This window comes from Cannabis sativa, chromosome 3 (assembly GCF_029168945.1).
Source record: "Cannabis sativa cultivar Pink pepper isolate KNU-18-1 chromosome 3, ASM2916894v1, whole genome shotgun sequence".
NCBI classification, from domain to species: domain Eukaryota; kingdom Viridiplantae; phylum Streptophyta; class Magnoliopsida; order Rosales; family Cannabaceae; genus Cannabis; species Cannabis sativa.
The window spans coordinates 53,779,406-53,794,154 of NC_083603.1; the positions used below are offsets into that span (position 1 = coordinate 53,779,406).

At 31.6% G+C, this 14,749-nt stretch overlaps 2 protein-coding genes across 2 annotated transcripts in view; both read left to right on the forward strand.

Moving 5' to 3' along the window:
• The window catches only part of LOC133035391 (alpha-N-acetylglucosaminidase-like), a 19,711-nt gene extending 15,671 nt beyond the window's left edge, over window positions 1-4,040 (forward strand). Inside the window, exons 11-19 of the mRNA XM_061111263.1 lie at window positions 863-910; window positions 1,073-1,181; window positions 1,680-1,783; window positions 1,997-2,095; window positions 2,389-2,499; window positions 2,735-2,967; window positions 3,080-3,317; window positions 3,408-3,486; window positions 3,572-4,040. Of these exons, the coding sequence (XP_060967246.1) occupies window positions 863-910; window positions 1,073-1,181; window positions 1,680-1,783; window positions 1,997-2,095; window positions 2,389-2,499; window positions 2,735-2,967; window positions 3,080-3,317; window positions 3,408-3,486; window positions 3,572-3,858 (1,308 nt within the window). The 3' untranslated portion in view covers window positions 3,859-4,040. The remainder of the gene's footprint in view (window positions 1-862; window positions 911-1,072; window positions 1,182-1,679; window positions 1,784-1,996; window positions 2,096-2,388; window positions 2,500-2,734; window positions 2,968-3,079; window positions 3,318-3,407; window positions 3,487-3,571) is intronic.
• A 4,858-nt stretch (window positions 4,041-8,898) lies between these two features.
• LOC115710306 (LRR receptor-like serine/threonine-protein kinase FEI 1) lies at window positions 8,899-13,081 on the forward strand. Its single transcript, XM_061111264.1, has 13 exons — window positions 8,899-9,512; window positions 9,732-9,867; window positions 9,957-10,028; window positions 10,120-10,191; window positions 10,311-10,382; window positions 10,623-10,694; window positions 10,783-10,854; window positions 11,191-11,300; window positions 11,423-11,596; window positions 11,687-12,019; window positions 12,108-12,362; window positions 12,464-12,597; window positions 12,696-13,081. The coding sequence occupies exons 1-13, from the start codon at window positions 9,425-9,427 to the stop codon at window positions 12,927-12,929; spliced, it is 1,824 nt and encodes a 607-aa protein (XP_060967247.1). The 5' UTR covers window positions 8,899-9,424; the 3' UTR covers window positions 12,930-13,081.
• Window positions 13,082-14,749: the final 1,668 nt, after the last annotated feature.

Here is a 14,749-nt window from a genome sequence, read left to right on the forward strand (position 1 = left end):
ATCTGAAATTTTCCAGCGTCACAAGGCTCCGCTAGCCCGCAGTGGGTGCCCACGCCGCATGATTTTAAACGAGTGATTTTAATCTCTCGTTTAAAATCATGCGGCGTTGACGCTGGGTGATTGAGGATGTTTGAAAGCCATCTGGACCGACTTCATTGTCCGAAGGATGGGGGACACTCGTCTAAAATTATGCGGCGTCACAACCATCAACTGGGCGGTTACGTTGGTTGATTTTAAATGTTTGAAAGCTAGTGGAAGCGGACATTCATTTAAAATCATTCCGCGTCGCCACCCTCCGATGGTATTTTGGGGTGTTCACGTTGGGCGATTGAGGATGTTTGAAAGCCATCTGCACCGACTTCATTGTCCGAAGGATGGGGGACACTCGTCTGATATCATGCGGCGTCACAACCATCAGCTGGGTGGTTCCGTTGGTTGATTTTAAATGTTTGAAAGCTAGTTGAAGCGGACATTCATTTAAAATCATCCATTGCCACCCTCCGATGGGATTTCGGGAGGCGTTCACGTTGGGTGATTGAGGATGTTTGAAAGCCATCTGAACCGACTTTATTGTCTGAATGATGGGGGACACTCGTCTAAAATCATGCGGCGTCACAACCATCAATTTCGGTGGGCGGTTACTTTCACACCTAGCGGTGCGGTCATGGGGTTTTTAAGGGCGTTTGTAAGCTTTGATCAGCCCTCTATTTATACTAACCCTCTCTTAACTGATTTTGTTAAAACTAACACCTTAGGATATAAGATAGCTCACTTAAAGCCCCTAATCAATTATACTAATGAGACTAATTTTAAGGTGTAACATTTTTGTCTTGCACCTGATGGATATATTGCACTGTTCTAGGGATGGCTATTCTCATATGACCCGTTCTGGAGACCTCCACAAATGAAGGTTCTTGTATATTATTTGCCTTTGTTGTCGTTTCTTTACTTTCCTTTCTACAATTACTTATTTATTCACCAAGCACCAATTAATGCTTTGTTGCATTTGTTGGTTTACTTTCAGGTTTAATTTCGTGTTTTCCTTGTGGTTGACTATACTCCTTGTTTGCAGGCACTTTTGCATTCCGTGCCTCTAGGCAAGCTGGTAGTTTTAGATCTGTTTGCTGAAGTCAAACCCATATGGATTACTTCAGAGCAGTTTTATGGTGTTCCTTATATCTGGAAGGTCATCGTTCCTTTTTTAATTTTAAGTCAGTACCCCAATTATCATTCTATATGTATATTAATTAATATGCATGTTTCTCTCTACCAACCATTAGTTTAGGCTTGAAAAATAGGACACATCTTTTTAATGAATGAAAGATAGGTTCAAATAAATCACACATATGTAATGGTTACTTTTCTGACTATACTTTTTTTGTGTGTCTTATTTTCTTATTCCATCTGGATAATAAGGGTGTATGTCACTGCCACACACACATATTTGAGATTGCTATGTTAAGCATCCTCATCAATGTGAAGCTTGAATTTGTATTGATGTCTACAAATGAATAACTGTGACTCACATTGTCATAAATATTGTTATTCTGCGTGCTTGCATTATATGTCAACGTATCAAGATGCTTCAAAGCTTTTATTCTTTATTGACTTACTGTATTTATAATTTCATGGGCACAATTTCCCTGTTTGATCTTAATTTGTTGCTATTTTCCTTTACAGGTGTATGCTGCACAACTTTGCAGGAAATATTGAGATGTATGGGATTTTAGATGCAATAGCTTCTGGACCGATTGATGCTCGCACAAGTGAAAACTCAACCATGGCAAGTCTTTTTATAATTGATCGGTTTTTCTTTCATACCACAAGGTTGCAGTCACATCATTGTCATTAGCCATTATACCTTTCCGAGAGATTAATTAATCTGAACATTACTTGAGTAGATGCTTGCTACGATATTTAGATAATTTTTGTTCTCAGATCTTTTCTTTTGAATTATGTGATATGAATCATGTTTTTGGTCCATACTCTCTTTTAGGTTGGTGTTGGAATGTCAATGGAAGGCATAGAGCAGAATCCTATTGTTTACGATCTCATGTCTGAAATGGCTTTCCATCACAAGAAAGTTGATGTCAAGGTAATCTCGAGCTCTATTATTTATTTTTAGTAATACTTTGATAGCTAGAATGAAAACACTTTTAAACAGAGTTTTTAGACCAGAAACTTATTAATTCATCCAAGAAAGCTGTTATAGCTGAATTCTACATTGTTTAAGTCATTCATTAATCAAAATGGAATCAATTCCAATTATTTTTCTTTACTAGTCTTAAAGATATTCTTTCAAATTCTAAAGTGAAGAATTTCATAAAATTGGATGTGTTTCTCTTTACATGTCTTGTTTTTGGTATAATATGTTACTCTTTTATTCAGGCCTGGATTGATCTCTATCCAGCAAGGCGTTATGGCCAATCAGTTGCTTCTGTGAAAGATGCTTGGAATATTTTATATCACACTATCTACAATTGCACTGATGGTGCTAATGTGAGTTCTTCAATTGCTGTCATTCTTGAAATCGTGAATCCTTTTATAAATGCCATTTCCAAGCATTATAACTTATAAATGGTACTTGGGTTAGCATTTTATCATATTGCTTATACCACCAGAAGTGTATTGTCAAGTGTCATTTCTAAAAGCATGATTTAAAGAATGACAAGTTGGTGCCTCCTTATCTTAGTATTTTATATTCTAAAATATGTAACTGGATCTATGAAAATAGGACAAAAATAGGGATGTAATTGTGGCATTTCCCGATGTTGATCCATCATTATTATCGATTCCACAAGAAAAATATTCCCACTATGAAAACCAAGTGTCCAGAAGATCAATGCTAAAACCAATTACTGAATCATTTGACCAACCTCATCTTTGGTATTCTACTTCTGAAGTAATACGTGCTTTAGAACTTTTTCTTAAAAGTGGAGATGAATTATCTGGAAGTAACACCTACAGGTAACGTGCTTCTAGTCTCTCTCTCTCTCTATTCTTTTTTTTTTTTAACTAGGCAATAGCTCTTGTGTCTGTCTCTTGATCTTGAACTTTTGTGTTATTTCACTGAGCTCAGGTACGATCTTGTTGATCTGACTAGACAAGCTTTAGCAAAATATGCAAACCAGCTGTTTTTGAAAGCAATAGAAGCATATCAATCAAATAATGTTCAAGGAGTGACTCACTATAGCCACAAGTTTTTGGATTTGGTGGATGATTTTGACACTCTTTTAGCTTGTCATGAAGGATTTCTTCTAGGACCTTGGTTAGAAAGTGCAAAACAACTAGCCCAAGATGAAAATCAGGAAAAGCAGGTCTGCATCTCCCTGAACTATATCGACTACTTAAAATCTTTATCAATACAGAAAGTATAATTGTATTAACTGTAGCAATCCAAAATGCAGTTTGAGTGGAATGCAAGAACTCAAATAACAATGTGGTTTGACAACTCAGATGAAGAACCAAGCTTGCTTCGCGACTATGGTAGCATAATGAGTATTCCCTGGAGTTTCTTTTGATAAAATCAAAATTGATCCAAAACTGAGAGTAATAAATCTATTTTGTGCAGGAAACAAGTACTGGAGTGGGCTTTTACGAGATTATTATGGTCCCCGAGCAGGCATATATTTTAAATTTTTAATTAAAAGCTTAGAAGAAGGTAATGGTTTCTCATTGAAGGGTTGGAGGAGGGAGTGGATAAAGCTCACAAACGATTGGCAAAGCAGTAGAAATGTTTTCCCTGTAAAAGGTGCCGGCGATGCTGTCAACACATCGAGGTGGCTTTTCAACAAGTACTTGCAAACTCCTGATAATATAGAATCACTCAATGATGCTGCTGCCAAGTATGTTATTTAAAACCATTGAACAAAGTAATAATAACGTGGGATCTGATGTTTACATCGATTCACTTCTCCTTTAGTCCCTCATTCCTCTCTTATACGAGCCAAAGCAAAAGAACTCGGTCAGTTGCAAAATACAAATGGATATGAAAACGTGTGTATGTATCTCTTTTATTAAATGTGATTATTTAACAAAAATTGTTGGGTTCTTTTTCCTTAAATGTTAAAAGTTAAAATTAATACAGTTAAACTAATTAATCATTTATTTTTTTTAGAAAAAAAAAATTAAATATTTAAATTTAATTTATTTATTAAAATATAACTTAAATAATTATTTAAAAATATCAACAAAATTATATAATTATTTTTGGAGAATTATCTCATATACTATTTTTTTTAACTTTTTTTTTTCTAAATTTACGGTTTGAATTTTTAAAGTAGTTACAGCACTAGTTGCAATAGGAGTTTCTATACAATTTTTTGTTGCAATTTAAGTTGCAGCGCTAGTTGCAATAAGTATTTTTATGTAGAATTCTGTAAAAATACAAAAAAAAAAAAAATAGTTTGAAGTGTAAAAATGAAAAAATCTCATTATTTTTTTCATATAACTATTAATTTGAATTAAAAATATTAATTCAATTATTACTCATAATTTATAATAAATGTATCAAATTTACTTTATTATTTAATAAAATTAGTTAGATATATTTTCTTATATAAATAAATTTAAAATTAGATTTTGGTTTATATATTTAAAAAATATAATAGAATATTAAATTTAATTATTATTTAAGTTAATAATTAAGTAATAGCAACTGTGAATATGTATTGCATGCTACTAATATCTAATATATCTATTCTATATAAAATGTAGTTATATAATAGAATATTTAGTTTATGAAAAATTATTGGGTGACTTTTTTTTTCAAAATATAAAAAAAAAAAAAACCAAATTATTAGATGTTACCATGTAAAGGGCCAGTATCCATGTAGTAAGTTAAACCTAAATATAATTAATCCACCTAAAGTGTTGCAATTAATAATAAATTTGTTCATATTGTTTATTTTTTTTATTAAAAATTATTTTCAAATTTTGATATTTAGAATTAGTTAAACTTTAAATATTATTTTAAATTAAATTTGAATGTTTTGATAGTTTAATCAAATGAGCATTTTCATTAATTCTGAAGATAAATTTAGGACGAATAATATTTTTTTTTTTAATTATACTTACAAAGTATAATAGTAATTTTTGTTTTATTTAAATTACTATTATGCTTTCAAATTTCAATGATTATCACATTGAATATTATTAATTTTAAAATTACGATATTAAAAAAAACTAAAAACTAAAATAAAATTAACATACGTGAATATGTATTGCATGTTACTAATATCTAATATATATATAAATATATATATATATATATATATATCTAGGAATGGGGTACACGTGTGGTCCATGTTAGGGTTTATGTTTGTAAGAGTACAAAAGAATTAAGACCATATTATTATGAATAAAACGAGTTGGTAATGTATTAAAATATGTAATCTTTATAGAATTGTCAAGTACGGTTCACTAAGCACTAAATAATAGTGACATGTAATTTTGATTCGGATTACATGTATGGGTAGACATTTAGTAAATGTAATGTATATAATTCGATTATTCATGACTTGACCGAAAAAGCTCTTACAATGTTAATGAAATTATCTATTTACATGGTCGACCTTGAGGTGAGGCGAGCAACGCGTGCGCCTTGGGCCCCGGAACGTTTAAGGTTCCAAAATTGTGAAAAAAAATTTATTAGTATATAGTATTAAAATATTAAATAATAAAAGAATATATCAATATAGTGTTTAACATAATGGTAAAGAGTATCATTTTAAAGTAAGAGGTTAGGGATCAATTCCTTACATCCACTTTTTATTTTTATTTGTAGATTTATTAAATGTGTTCATATGGAGGATTGAAGCTTGTAACTTTTAAGAGCTTTAAAATATTTTACCACTACATCAAACTACTAGAATTATTATTTTAATAATGGTTAAACTATTTATGTAAGGACTCCAAAATTTAATTTCATCTTAGACTATATATATCTTAAAACCGACTCTGTTTATTTATTTTTATTTTTAATCAAAAATAATTATACAAAATTATTCAATGTAATATCACTTTTATTTAGTTTTCTTTTCCATCCACCCACAACTAGTGGCGAACCTATGATATAATTTTAGGGTGGGCTAACTAAATTTTGCACTAAAATTTAAAATAATAATTTTTAAAAAAATATATATTATATTTTTTATTTAAATCTCGAATAAAATTATTATATAAATTGGAACAAATTTTAACATCTAAATAATAATATGAGATTTTATAATTCTTGTTTTAGTTTTTTTATGTGGGAATTTGTGTTAATTATAAATTAAATATAATTAAACATAATTTAATAATATAATAAGTTTTTTTAGGGAAAAAGTTATATTTATTGTTTGAATACTCTACGTTAATATTTTATAATTTTTTTTTTCAAAATAATAAATTTATATATAAATAAAAAGCTAATTAGTAATTTTTCCCGCCAATCTTTGACATGTACTAAATCGTGCCCCCTGAACTTTTTTGGCCGTTAAAAATTCTCCTCAAACTATTGAGATTGTTAAATTTAAGGATTTTTGTCTAATTTTAGTAAAAAAAATTCTAACATGGATGAAAATTCAAGGGCATGATTTAGTACATATCAAAGTTTGAGGGTATGATTTGGTAGATATCAAAGTCTGAGGAGCATGGTTTAGTACATAAACAATCACTGAAATAGTAAAATTGAATGAAATTAGACAAAAGTCCTTAAATTTAACAATCTCAATAGTTCAGGGGAATTTCTAACGGCCAAAAAAGTTCAGGGGGCACGATTTAGTACATGTCAAAGTTCGGGAAAAAATTACTAAATAGCCTAAATAAAAATAGAAGATAGAACTGAGGGGAATCAAATTCAAAATCAGATCTACCAAGTAACGAATAAATACCTACACAAATTATATTATCTAATAATTATGTATTATTTCTATCTCTAATTTTATGATATACTATGTTCTAAAATTTGAGGGTGGACTAAAACTGAACTCTATATAGGTCCGCCGATGCCTACAACTATAGTAAAAGAAATACTAACACATTTTTCTTTATCGGGTAGGCTTTAAAACTCCTCAAGAATAAATAAATAAACAAATAATATGAGTAAATTAAGATGTGCTGGACATAATAGTGTTTTGTAGCATTTTTCTTTAAAGTAAGATAGTTGTACAAAATAGCTCAAAATTCAAGTAAAGGAAGTAGATTTTGATAAGGTGGCATGCATTTTCCAATGTCAAACACCCAAGGGTGAGGAGACCATTTCCAAGCTGTAGTGATGTACTTAATAAAGTTAATCAAATAGATGGGCCATCAAAATATAGCATAATAGAAAGAAAAAGAAAATGATTTACCTACTGTCTCTCTTCTACTTGACATGTGGAACTTACACTATCTTAAGCTCCAGGTTTTGAATATTTCAAAACTATTTATCTATGTTATTTAAGCTTTTGAGACTATCAATGTCTTAGCCCTACTTTTCATATTGTAGAACCAAAATAAAAATTGGAAAATATTATCCGAAGTAAAAGCTATGTGTGTGTGTTTTTTTTTTTATTTCTACATAGAACGAAATCATTCTTCCTTCTTTTCCAAGTTTAAATATTAAAAACAAACATGGTACCACTATCACATAATCAAAAAGTGTATTCATTTCAAGGAAGAAGACAAGAATACACTAGAGTGGAAAAAAAATGTTTTGACTCTTCTTTAACAACCGCACTTGTTCTTTTCTAATTTCTTATTACCATTTTCTTATCACAAATTACTTTGAGTTCAACTTAGAATTGACTGAGCAGCTATAAAAGATTGATATAGGAAATGTGCTTTGAAAAATATGATTTTTGTGATATTGTTTTTGTAAAGCTAAAAGATAAACAATAACAATGGTTGCTATTATAAAAATTGAATGATAAATACATTATATTTCTATGTTTATTTTTATTTGGCAAATTGCTCTAATAGCATCTTTCTATAAATCACCAATATTTCTTTTTAATTTTAAATGTGCAAGACTTAAAAAATGAGAAGGGGGCCTTAATTATTTGTGTGACATGTGAAGACGAGTGTAAACAGTAAGATTCAGCTTATAATTTTGGTGATTGGTTAAGGCCATGCCCAAGGCACTGATGCCCCTAATGAGTGTGAGATTATATTGATTGCAATTTGCATTTGTAATATATTGTTATTAGACATATGTGGTGCACCACTTAAAATGATCATATGTGAAATCCCTACTCTTTGCAAACCCCCGCTTTTTTTTTTTCTATTTTAAAATGATTGTGTGTGATTGTTCAGCAATATTTAATAAAAGTTATATTAAAATGTACAAGACTCGATATTTAATTGCATCAATAACGACATTATAGGTTGAAGGGGCGCTAGACACTCTCTTTTAATATTTCTCTATATTTAAATGGAGAAATAATAAAACGCACCAGTAGTGTTTAACACTCTCTGTTATTGGTACAATTAAATATTAAGTCTCATATAATTTAATATAATAACTTAAGAAGAATAGCTAACAAAAAGACATATTTAGAATGTGGTAAATGCTCATTTAAATGACACCTACTTTTTTCGCGGCCAAAGTTTCAAATGAGAAAGTACTTGACTTCCATTAATAAAGACTACTTTTTCCCTAAAACATTCTTTACAAAATATAAATCTTGAGAAATTATACTGTTGGTTAATGCACATTCAACAGGATATTACTAACTATATACTATTCTATTGTGTACAAATGACACTTGGGACAGGAATATCTAATTCTTTAAAGAGAAAAAGTTAAACAACATTATTATTGCTTGGCATTACTCAGAGATATACATATGATGAAATTTACACTTTTTACCATTATACGTTGACGTTGTACATATAGATATTGTATATAAATGGGCAATATACAATACTGTGGGTGGGTACGTAATTCTTACTAAGATAAGAACCATGCCTTAGTTTCACTAGCTATTTATTAACTATGAATACGTGTGTATGAAATGAAAAAGGATACGTACTTTTTATTTATTTGGCAACAAAAACGAGTACTAATACACAAATTATATTATTATTTTGATTAAATTATTGTAATTTGCAGACAAGGTTCAGGTGAAGTGTGATGGAGCTAAAGATTCAATTTTTTGAATTTCAACGTGTGTGGACAACGGCTACTCACTTCTGTTTACACAACTTTCAAAACACTTTCAAAAGCCTGTCTTTTACTATTCTCATAAAATACGGGAAAAACCACTTTACTCTCTCTCTCTCTCTCTCTTTTCATGCTTCAATAAAATTATTATTATTGCTAGCGTTGGTCTCGGTGATACTCCATTGTCTTATACTCTCTCTCTCTCTCTCTCTCTCTCTCTCTCTCTCTCTCTCGGTGTGGTTTACTGTGTGGTGACCAAGTTCAAAATAAGGATTTTGCAACAAGTTTAGAGGATAAATGAAAATGGATACTTTGGTTTGGTTTCTCTCAGTCATTTCAGTGGCGATCCACTTTTTCCCCAGCTCTTCTGCTCTCACTGAAGATGGTAAGGAAGGAAAACCTTTTTCTCTTCTTCTCTCACATGTATTTTTCTCACTCACTGTTTGGTTGCTGAGAAAATCAAAGTCAGGGAGAAAAAAAATCTGGAACAGAGAAGTTTGAACTTTTTTTAGTTATTTATTGTAAAAAAAGTCTTTGTGTGTTTTCTGCATATCTAAATCAAGCATCTGGGGTTTAAAGTTGGAATATTTGTTCTAATTTTCAGGTCTCACTTTGCTGGAAATAAAAACCACTTTAAATGACAGTAAAAACTTCCTCAACAATTGGTTTCCAACTGATGAATCTCCTTGCCAATGGACTGGTATCTCTTGCAATACTGAGGATCAGAGAGTCCGTACAATGTAAGTTTAACCCGTTCTTCATTTGTACCATTGTTATTTGATTAATATTTTCCATTTTAAGCTTAAAGACTTCTACTTGGGTTTTTCAGTAACTTACCATACATGCAACTTGGAGGGATTATATCTCCAAGCATTGGGAGGCTGAGTAAACTACAGAGACTGTAAGCTCAGATGTCCATCTCTCACTTTTCCCATTTTTGTTTCTACAGTATTATTATTTTTATTGATATTTTGATTTTCAATATGAGACAGGGCACTTCACCAGAACAGCTTGCATGGAAACATTCCTATTGAAATCACAAACTGTAGCGAGCTCCGAGCCTTGTAAGTGAAAATTATTGCCTGGGTTCTTTGCATTCTCATACGCTGAATGTCAATAGAATAATATAGTTATGCCATCAGAACTTATGAAACATACTTTCTTTGACTATTTCTCTATGCAGATATTTGAGAGCTAATTATCTCCAAGGTGGCATACCAGCAAATATTGGAAACCTTTCCCATCTTACCATCCTGTAAGTTTTTCATTTTTGGTGGGTTTGGTGGACTAACCTTTGTAGTTTCAGCTTTTGATTGTAGTGATCCATTGTTAATTAACTGTACTGTACAGTGAGAAGTTGCAAATTAATTTTTTTTAACAAGTTGCTAATATGGGTATTGATTCAATTTAGGTACTAATATTGCTATTAACATTCAAAATAAAGTTTTGAACAATGAATGGTCTTTGTTTTCTTATAGTAAAATTTTGAATGCAGGGATTTATCAAGCAATTTGCTGAAGGGAGCTATACCTTCATCTATAGGTTGCCTTAGTCGACTACGCAATCTGTGAGTTCAAAGCTATATTTATGTCCAGTGTACGCTGTTGTTGATAAAAGGATTATTTCTTGACTGTGCTAGTATGCGTTTGTGTCAGGAACCTGTCTACCAACTTTTTTTCGGGTGAAATCCCGGACATTGGAGTTTTAAGCACTTTTGGGAGCAGTTCGTGAGTAATCTATCCTTGTGTCAATAACTTCTGCCTATGATTGTTAGTTGGCAATCACAATTTGCCCTTTGAAATTTGTTGTGACATACTGGCCTTTTTCTTTGAATATTTCTAGACAATTTCTGGGACACTTGGCTAGAAGAAAATTAAAGCTTTCAATCATGTTGTTCAATTAGTACCAATAATCACAGTAGAACAAGCATGTTGGTTTGGCTAGTGCAACTGTACAACATAACTGCAACCTGTGACAATACATTTAGAGATGCCCCAGAGCTTGTTGTAGTATGTGTCATACAATGAATTTTGACTTTTGAATAATCCATTTTGTTTCTCCAGGTTCACGGGTAATCTAGATCTTTGTGGACAGCAAATGCGTAAACCATGTCGGACTTCACTAGGATTTCCTGCAGTGCTGCCTCATACTGCTGCAAGTGATGAAGCGTCAGGCAAGTTTTGGTCCATTCTTTAGCTTTTGAAATTGTATCTACTTCCACAAAATGATGTCAACCCAATTCGATACGAACTTGAATATGCTAATTGCTGTGTATTTTCCGTTTGTTATCTGCAGTTCCCTCTAAGAAATCTTCACATGACATCAAAGGAGTGATGATTGGTGCAATGTCTATTATGGGCCTTACTCTCGTAGTACTCCTTTTGTTCCTTTGGACTCGTTTGCTATCTAAAAAAGAAAGAGCTGCAAAGAGATACTCAGAAGTAAGAAAGCAAAAGGTTCATGAAGCAAGTAAGCTAATGTTTCCTCAACTGTACACTATTATCTTTTCTATCTTTTTTATAGCTACTGCTACTATTTCTAACTTATTCTTTCAAACAGGCACAAAACTTATTACTTTTCATGGTGACCTTCCATACCCCTCGTGTGAACTCATTGAAAAGCTGGAGGCACTTGATGAAGAGGACATTGTGGGCTCTGGTGGGTTTGGTACTGTGTACCGGATGGTCATGAATGATTGTGGAACATTTGCTGTTAAAAGGATTGATAGAAGTCGTCAAGGTTCAGATCAAGTTTTTGAGAGAGAGTTAGAGATTTTGGGCAGCATAAAACACATAAATTTGGTGAATTTGCGAGGTTACTGCAGACTCCCTGCTTCGAAACTTCTTATCTATGATTATCTGGCTATGGGCAGTTTGGATGGTTTCTTGCATGGTAAGACTATAATTTGGCATCATAACATTTTGTTATGTTTTCTTTGGGGGCAACATTATTATTAAGAGTTTTTCTTTGTTTGCTCCAGAACATGGGGTAGAAGATCGATCTCTAAACTGGAGCAATCGCTTGAAAATAGCTCTTGGTTCAGCTAGAGGACTAGCTTACTTGCATCATGACTGTTCTCCAAAGATTGTGCATCGTGATATAAAATCAAGCAACATTCTTCTTGATGAAAACTTAGAGCCCCGTGTTTCTGACTTCGGTCTTGCAAAGCTTTTGGTTGATGAGGATGCTCATGTCACCACTGTTGTTGCTGGCACATTTGGTTATTTGGCACCAGGTTTGTACTTGTTTGTTTTCCCTAATAGATATTATACTCTCATTACTATTATCTTTCGACTGCATTTTGAAAACTGAATTCAATTTTCGACTACATTTTAGAGTATCTTCAAAGTGGTAGAGCCACTGAGAAGTCAGACGTGTATAGCTTTGGAGTCCTTTTGCTTGAGCTTGTAACTGGAAAGAGACCAACTGATCCATCTTTTGTCAAGAGGGGCTTAAATGTTGTTGGTTGGGTAAGCTTTTTCAACACATTCTCTATAAGTATTCTCTTGTGTTTGGAACTAACCAACCATGCATAATTCAACTAAATCAAATAATGTGATCATTTTAGATGAACACACTCTTAAAAGAAAATCGATTGGAGGACATTGTGGACAATAGGTGCAAAGATGCAGACGCAGAAACCGTTGAAGCAATACTTGAAGTAGCCTCCAGATGTACAGACGCAAATCCAGATGATCGGCCATCTATGGGTGAAGTGTTGCAGTTGCTAGAACAAGAGGTTATGTCACCATATCCTAGCGACTTTTACGAGTCCCAATCAGATTATTCTTGTAAGACATAACTAAATTAGTAAGTTATCAGACTTGTGCAGCAGAATTGTGTTGCTTCTTTCTCCAAATTTTCTATCTTTGTGAGTGGTATTTGCCCCTCTCTTGGGGGCCTGTAAAAAAATGATGACTTATCCTAGAAATCTTTGTTTCGTCTGGTGTCTCACAAGTTTTCCAACATGAGCACAAAATTTTCTTTATATGCAAAAGAAAATTATTATGCGCCATCAAATGTAATCTATGCTCGGTAAGTCCACACTAATTAATTCATTAGTTATATTTCACGAGTATTCAATTCAGAGCTACAAGAATATGATGAAATAGGGAGCTACCAATCAAATTCATTAGCAAGTGTTGTTTTCAGGTCTTTTTAATGGCCAAAATTCTTGTTGAGAGCAAAATATATTCATTACTTTTCATTTGTAATTTCAACATTACTACTCAGCACGTGTAGATGTGAATTGTATATCCATATGGTAACTGATAATAGAAATTCTTAAAGAGACCACCTCCTCCTCTCCCAATCAAATTCAGTCAGAGAATACAAATTCTTTTCTGCTTCTCTAAAACCTCTCAACTATTTAAATACAAACTACCTGCAATATGGAATCTTTCCCAATACATTTATTACTGAGAGAAATGCAATAAAATATTGGAAAAACTTAGAAATGTAATAAAATTTTGGAAAACTTTCACTCTAATACTTGTTATATATTTTAATTACATTACTCTTAATAATTAATTTCTTGCATTTTTAATTTATTATTTTGTTTTTATGTTTTCATTGTTTCGCTTTTTAAAATTTTATTTCATTTGTACCTTAATATGACAAGGAAAATTACATTCAATACTGTATTTTCAATTTGTTTTTCTTTTCTTTTATACTATTATGCGGTGATTTTTATTTTTATACTGCATTTTATTTTTTATTAATAATATTGCCACATACTAACTTTTTTTTTAATGAGAATTTACACATTTTGTTCCATTTAATTACTATGTAACAGTCAAAGTTCATTATAATATTTTTTATTATTATTTTTAAATTTTGTAAAAGTTAAAGTTTTGATGTGACTGGTCATGTCATTTTTGTGATACTTTTTTTTTAATTAAAATTGATGATTAAAAATTGAGAAACCTTCTAATAACACTCTTGTTCTTATCTTTATTTCACATTTTATCTCAACTGTTCTTTTTCTTCTTCATGTTTTTTTTAATTGTATTTGAGTCCTCTCTCTCATGTTCATCATTTTCTTTGTAAGTATTTTTTGTGTGTTTCAAAATCCATAGTTATATCTTTTTTGTTTTTTTTTTCACCTTCTTCTTCCTCAAGTTCTCTCTCTCTCTCTCTCTCTCTCTCTCTCTCTCTCTCTCTCTCTCTCTCTCTCTCTCTCTCTCTCTCTCTCTCTCTCTCTCTCTCTCTCTCTCTCTCTCTCTCTCCATTAACATATAAGTTTTTTAAATTTATTTTTTATTCAGTTCTTCATCTTCTTCTCATTTTTTTTTAGTTTTTAAAGTTTTTAGTCACGTTTTTGGAAAAAATAAGAGTATGGTTTTTTATTCTAATTTTCCAGAACTGTGTTTGCAAATATAACATCTATTGTATCTGGTGTTGAGGTTGTGCAGAAGATAGTTAATATTTTTTAATCCTTTTTTTCTTTTCTTTTTTTTTTTTGATTTGTTTTAGTGTTGTTTTATAGTTATTTTGCCATGATTTATTTATTTGACGTTGATTTCACTCTTCTTGCTCCATCTCGCCGGAATTAATGGTTGTTTTCTAGATTTTCCCGTGTTGCTATGGTGGTTTTGTCCGTGGGTGTGGAAGTGGAAGATG

Excerpts from the sequence above, each read along its gene's own strand:
- LOC115710306 (XM_061111264.1), top strand. The coding sequence starts at position 9,425 with ATGAAAATGGATACTTTGGTTTGGTTTCTCTCAGTCATTTCAGTGGCG. Across the intron at positions 10,383-10,622 it reads CTTTCCCATCTTACCATCCT|GGATTTATCAAGCAATTTGC; the intron begins GTAAGTTTTTCA and ends TTTTGAATGCAG. Across the intron at positions 12,598-12,695 it reads GCTTAAATGTTGTTGGTTGG|ATGAACACACTCTTAAAAGA; the intron begins GTAAGCTTTTTC and ends TGATCATTTTAG.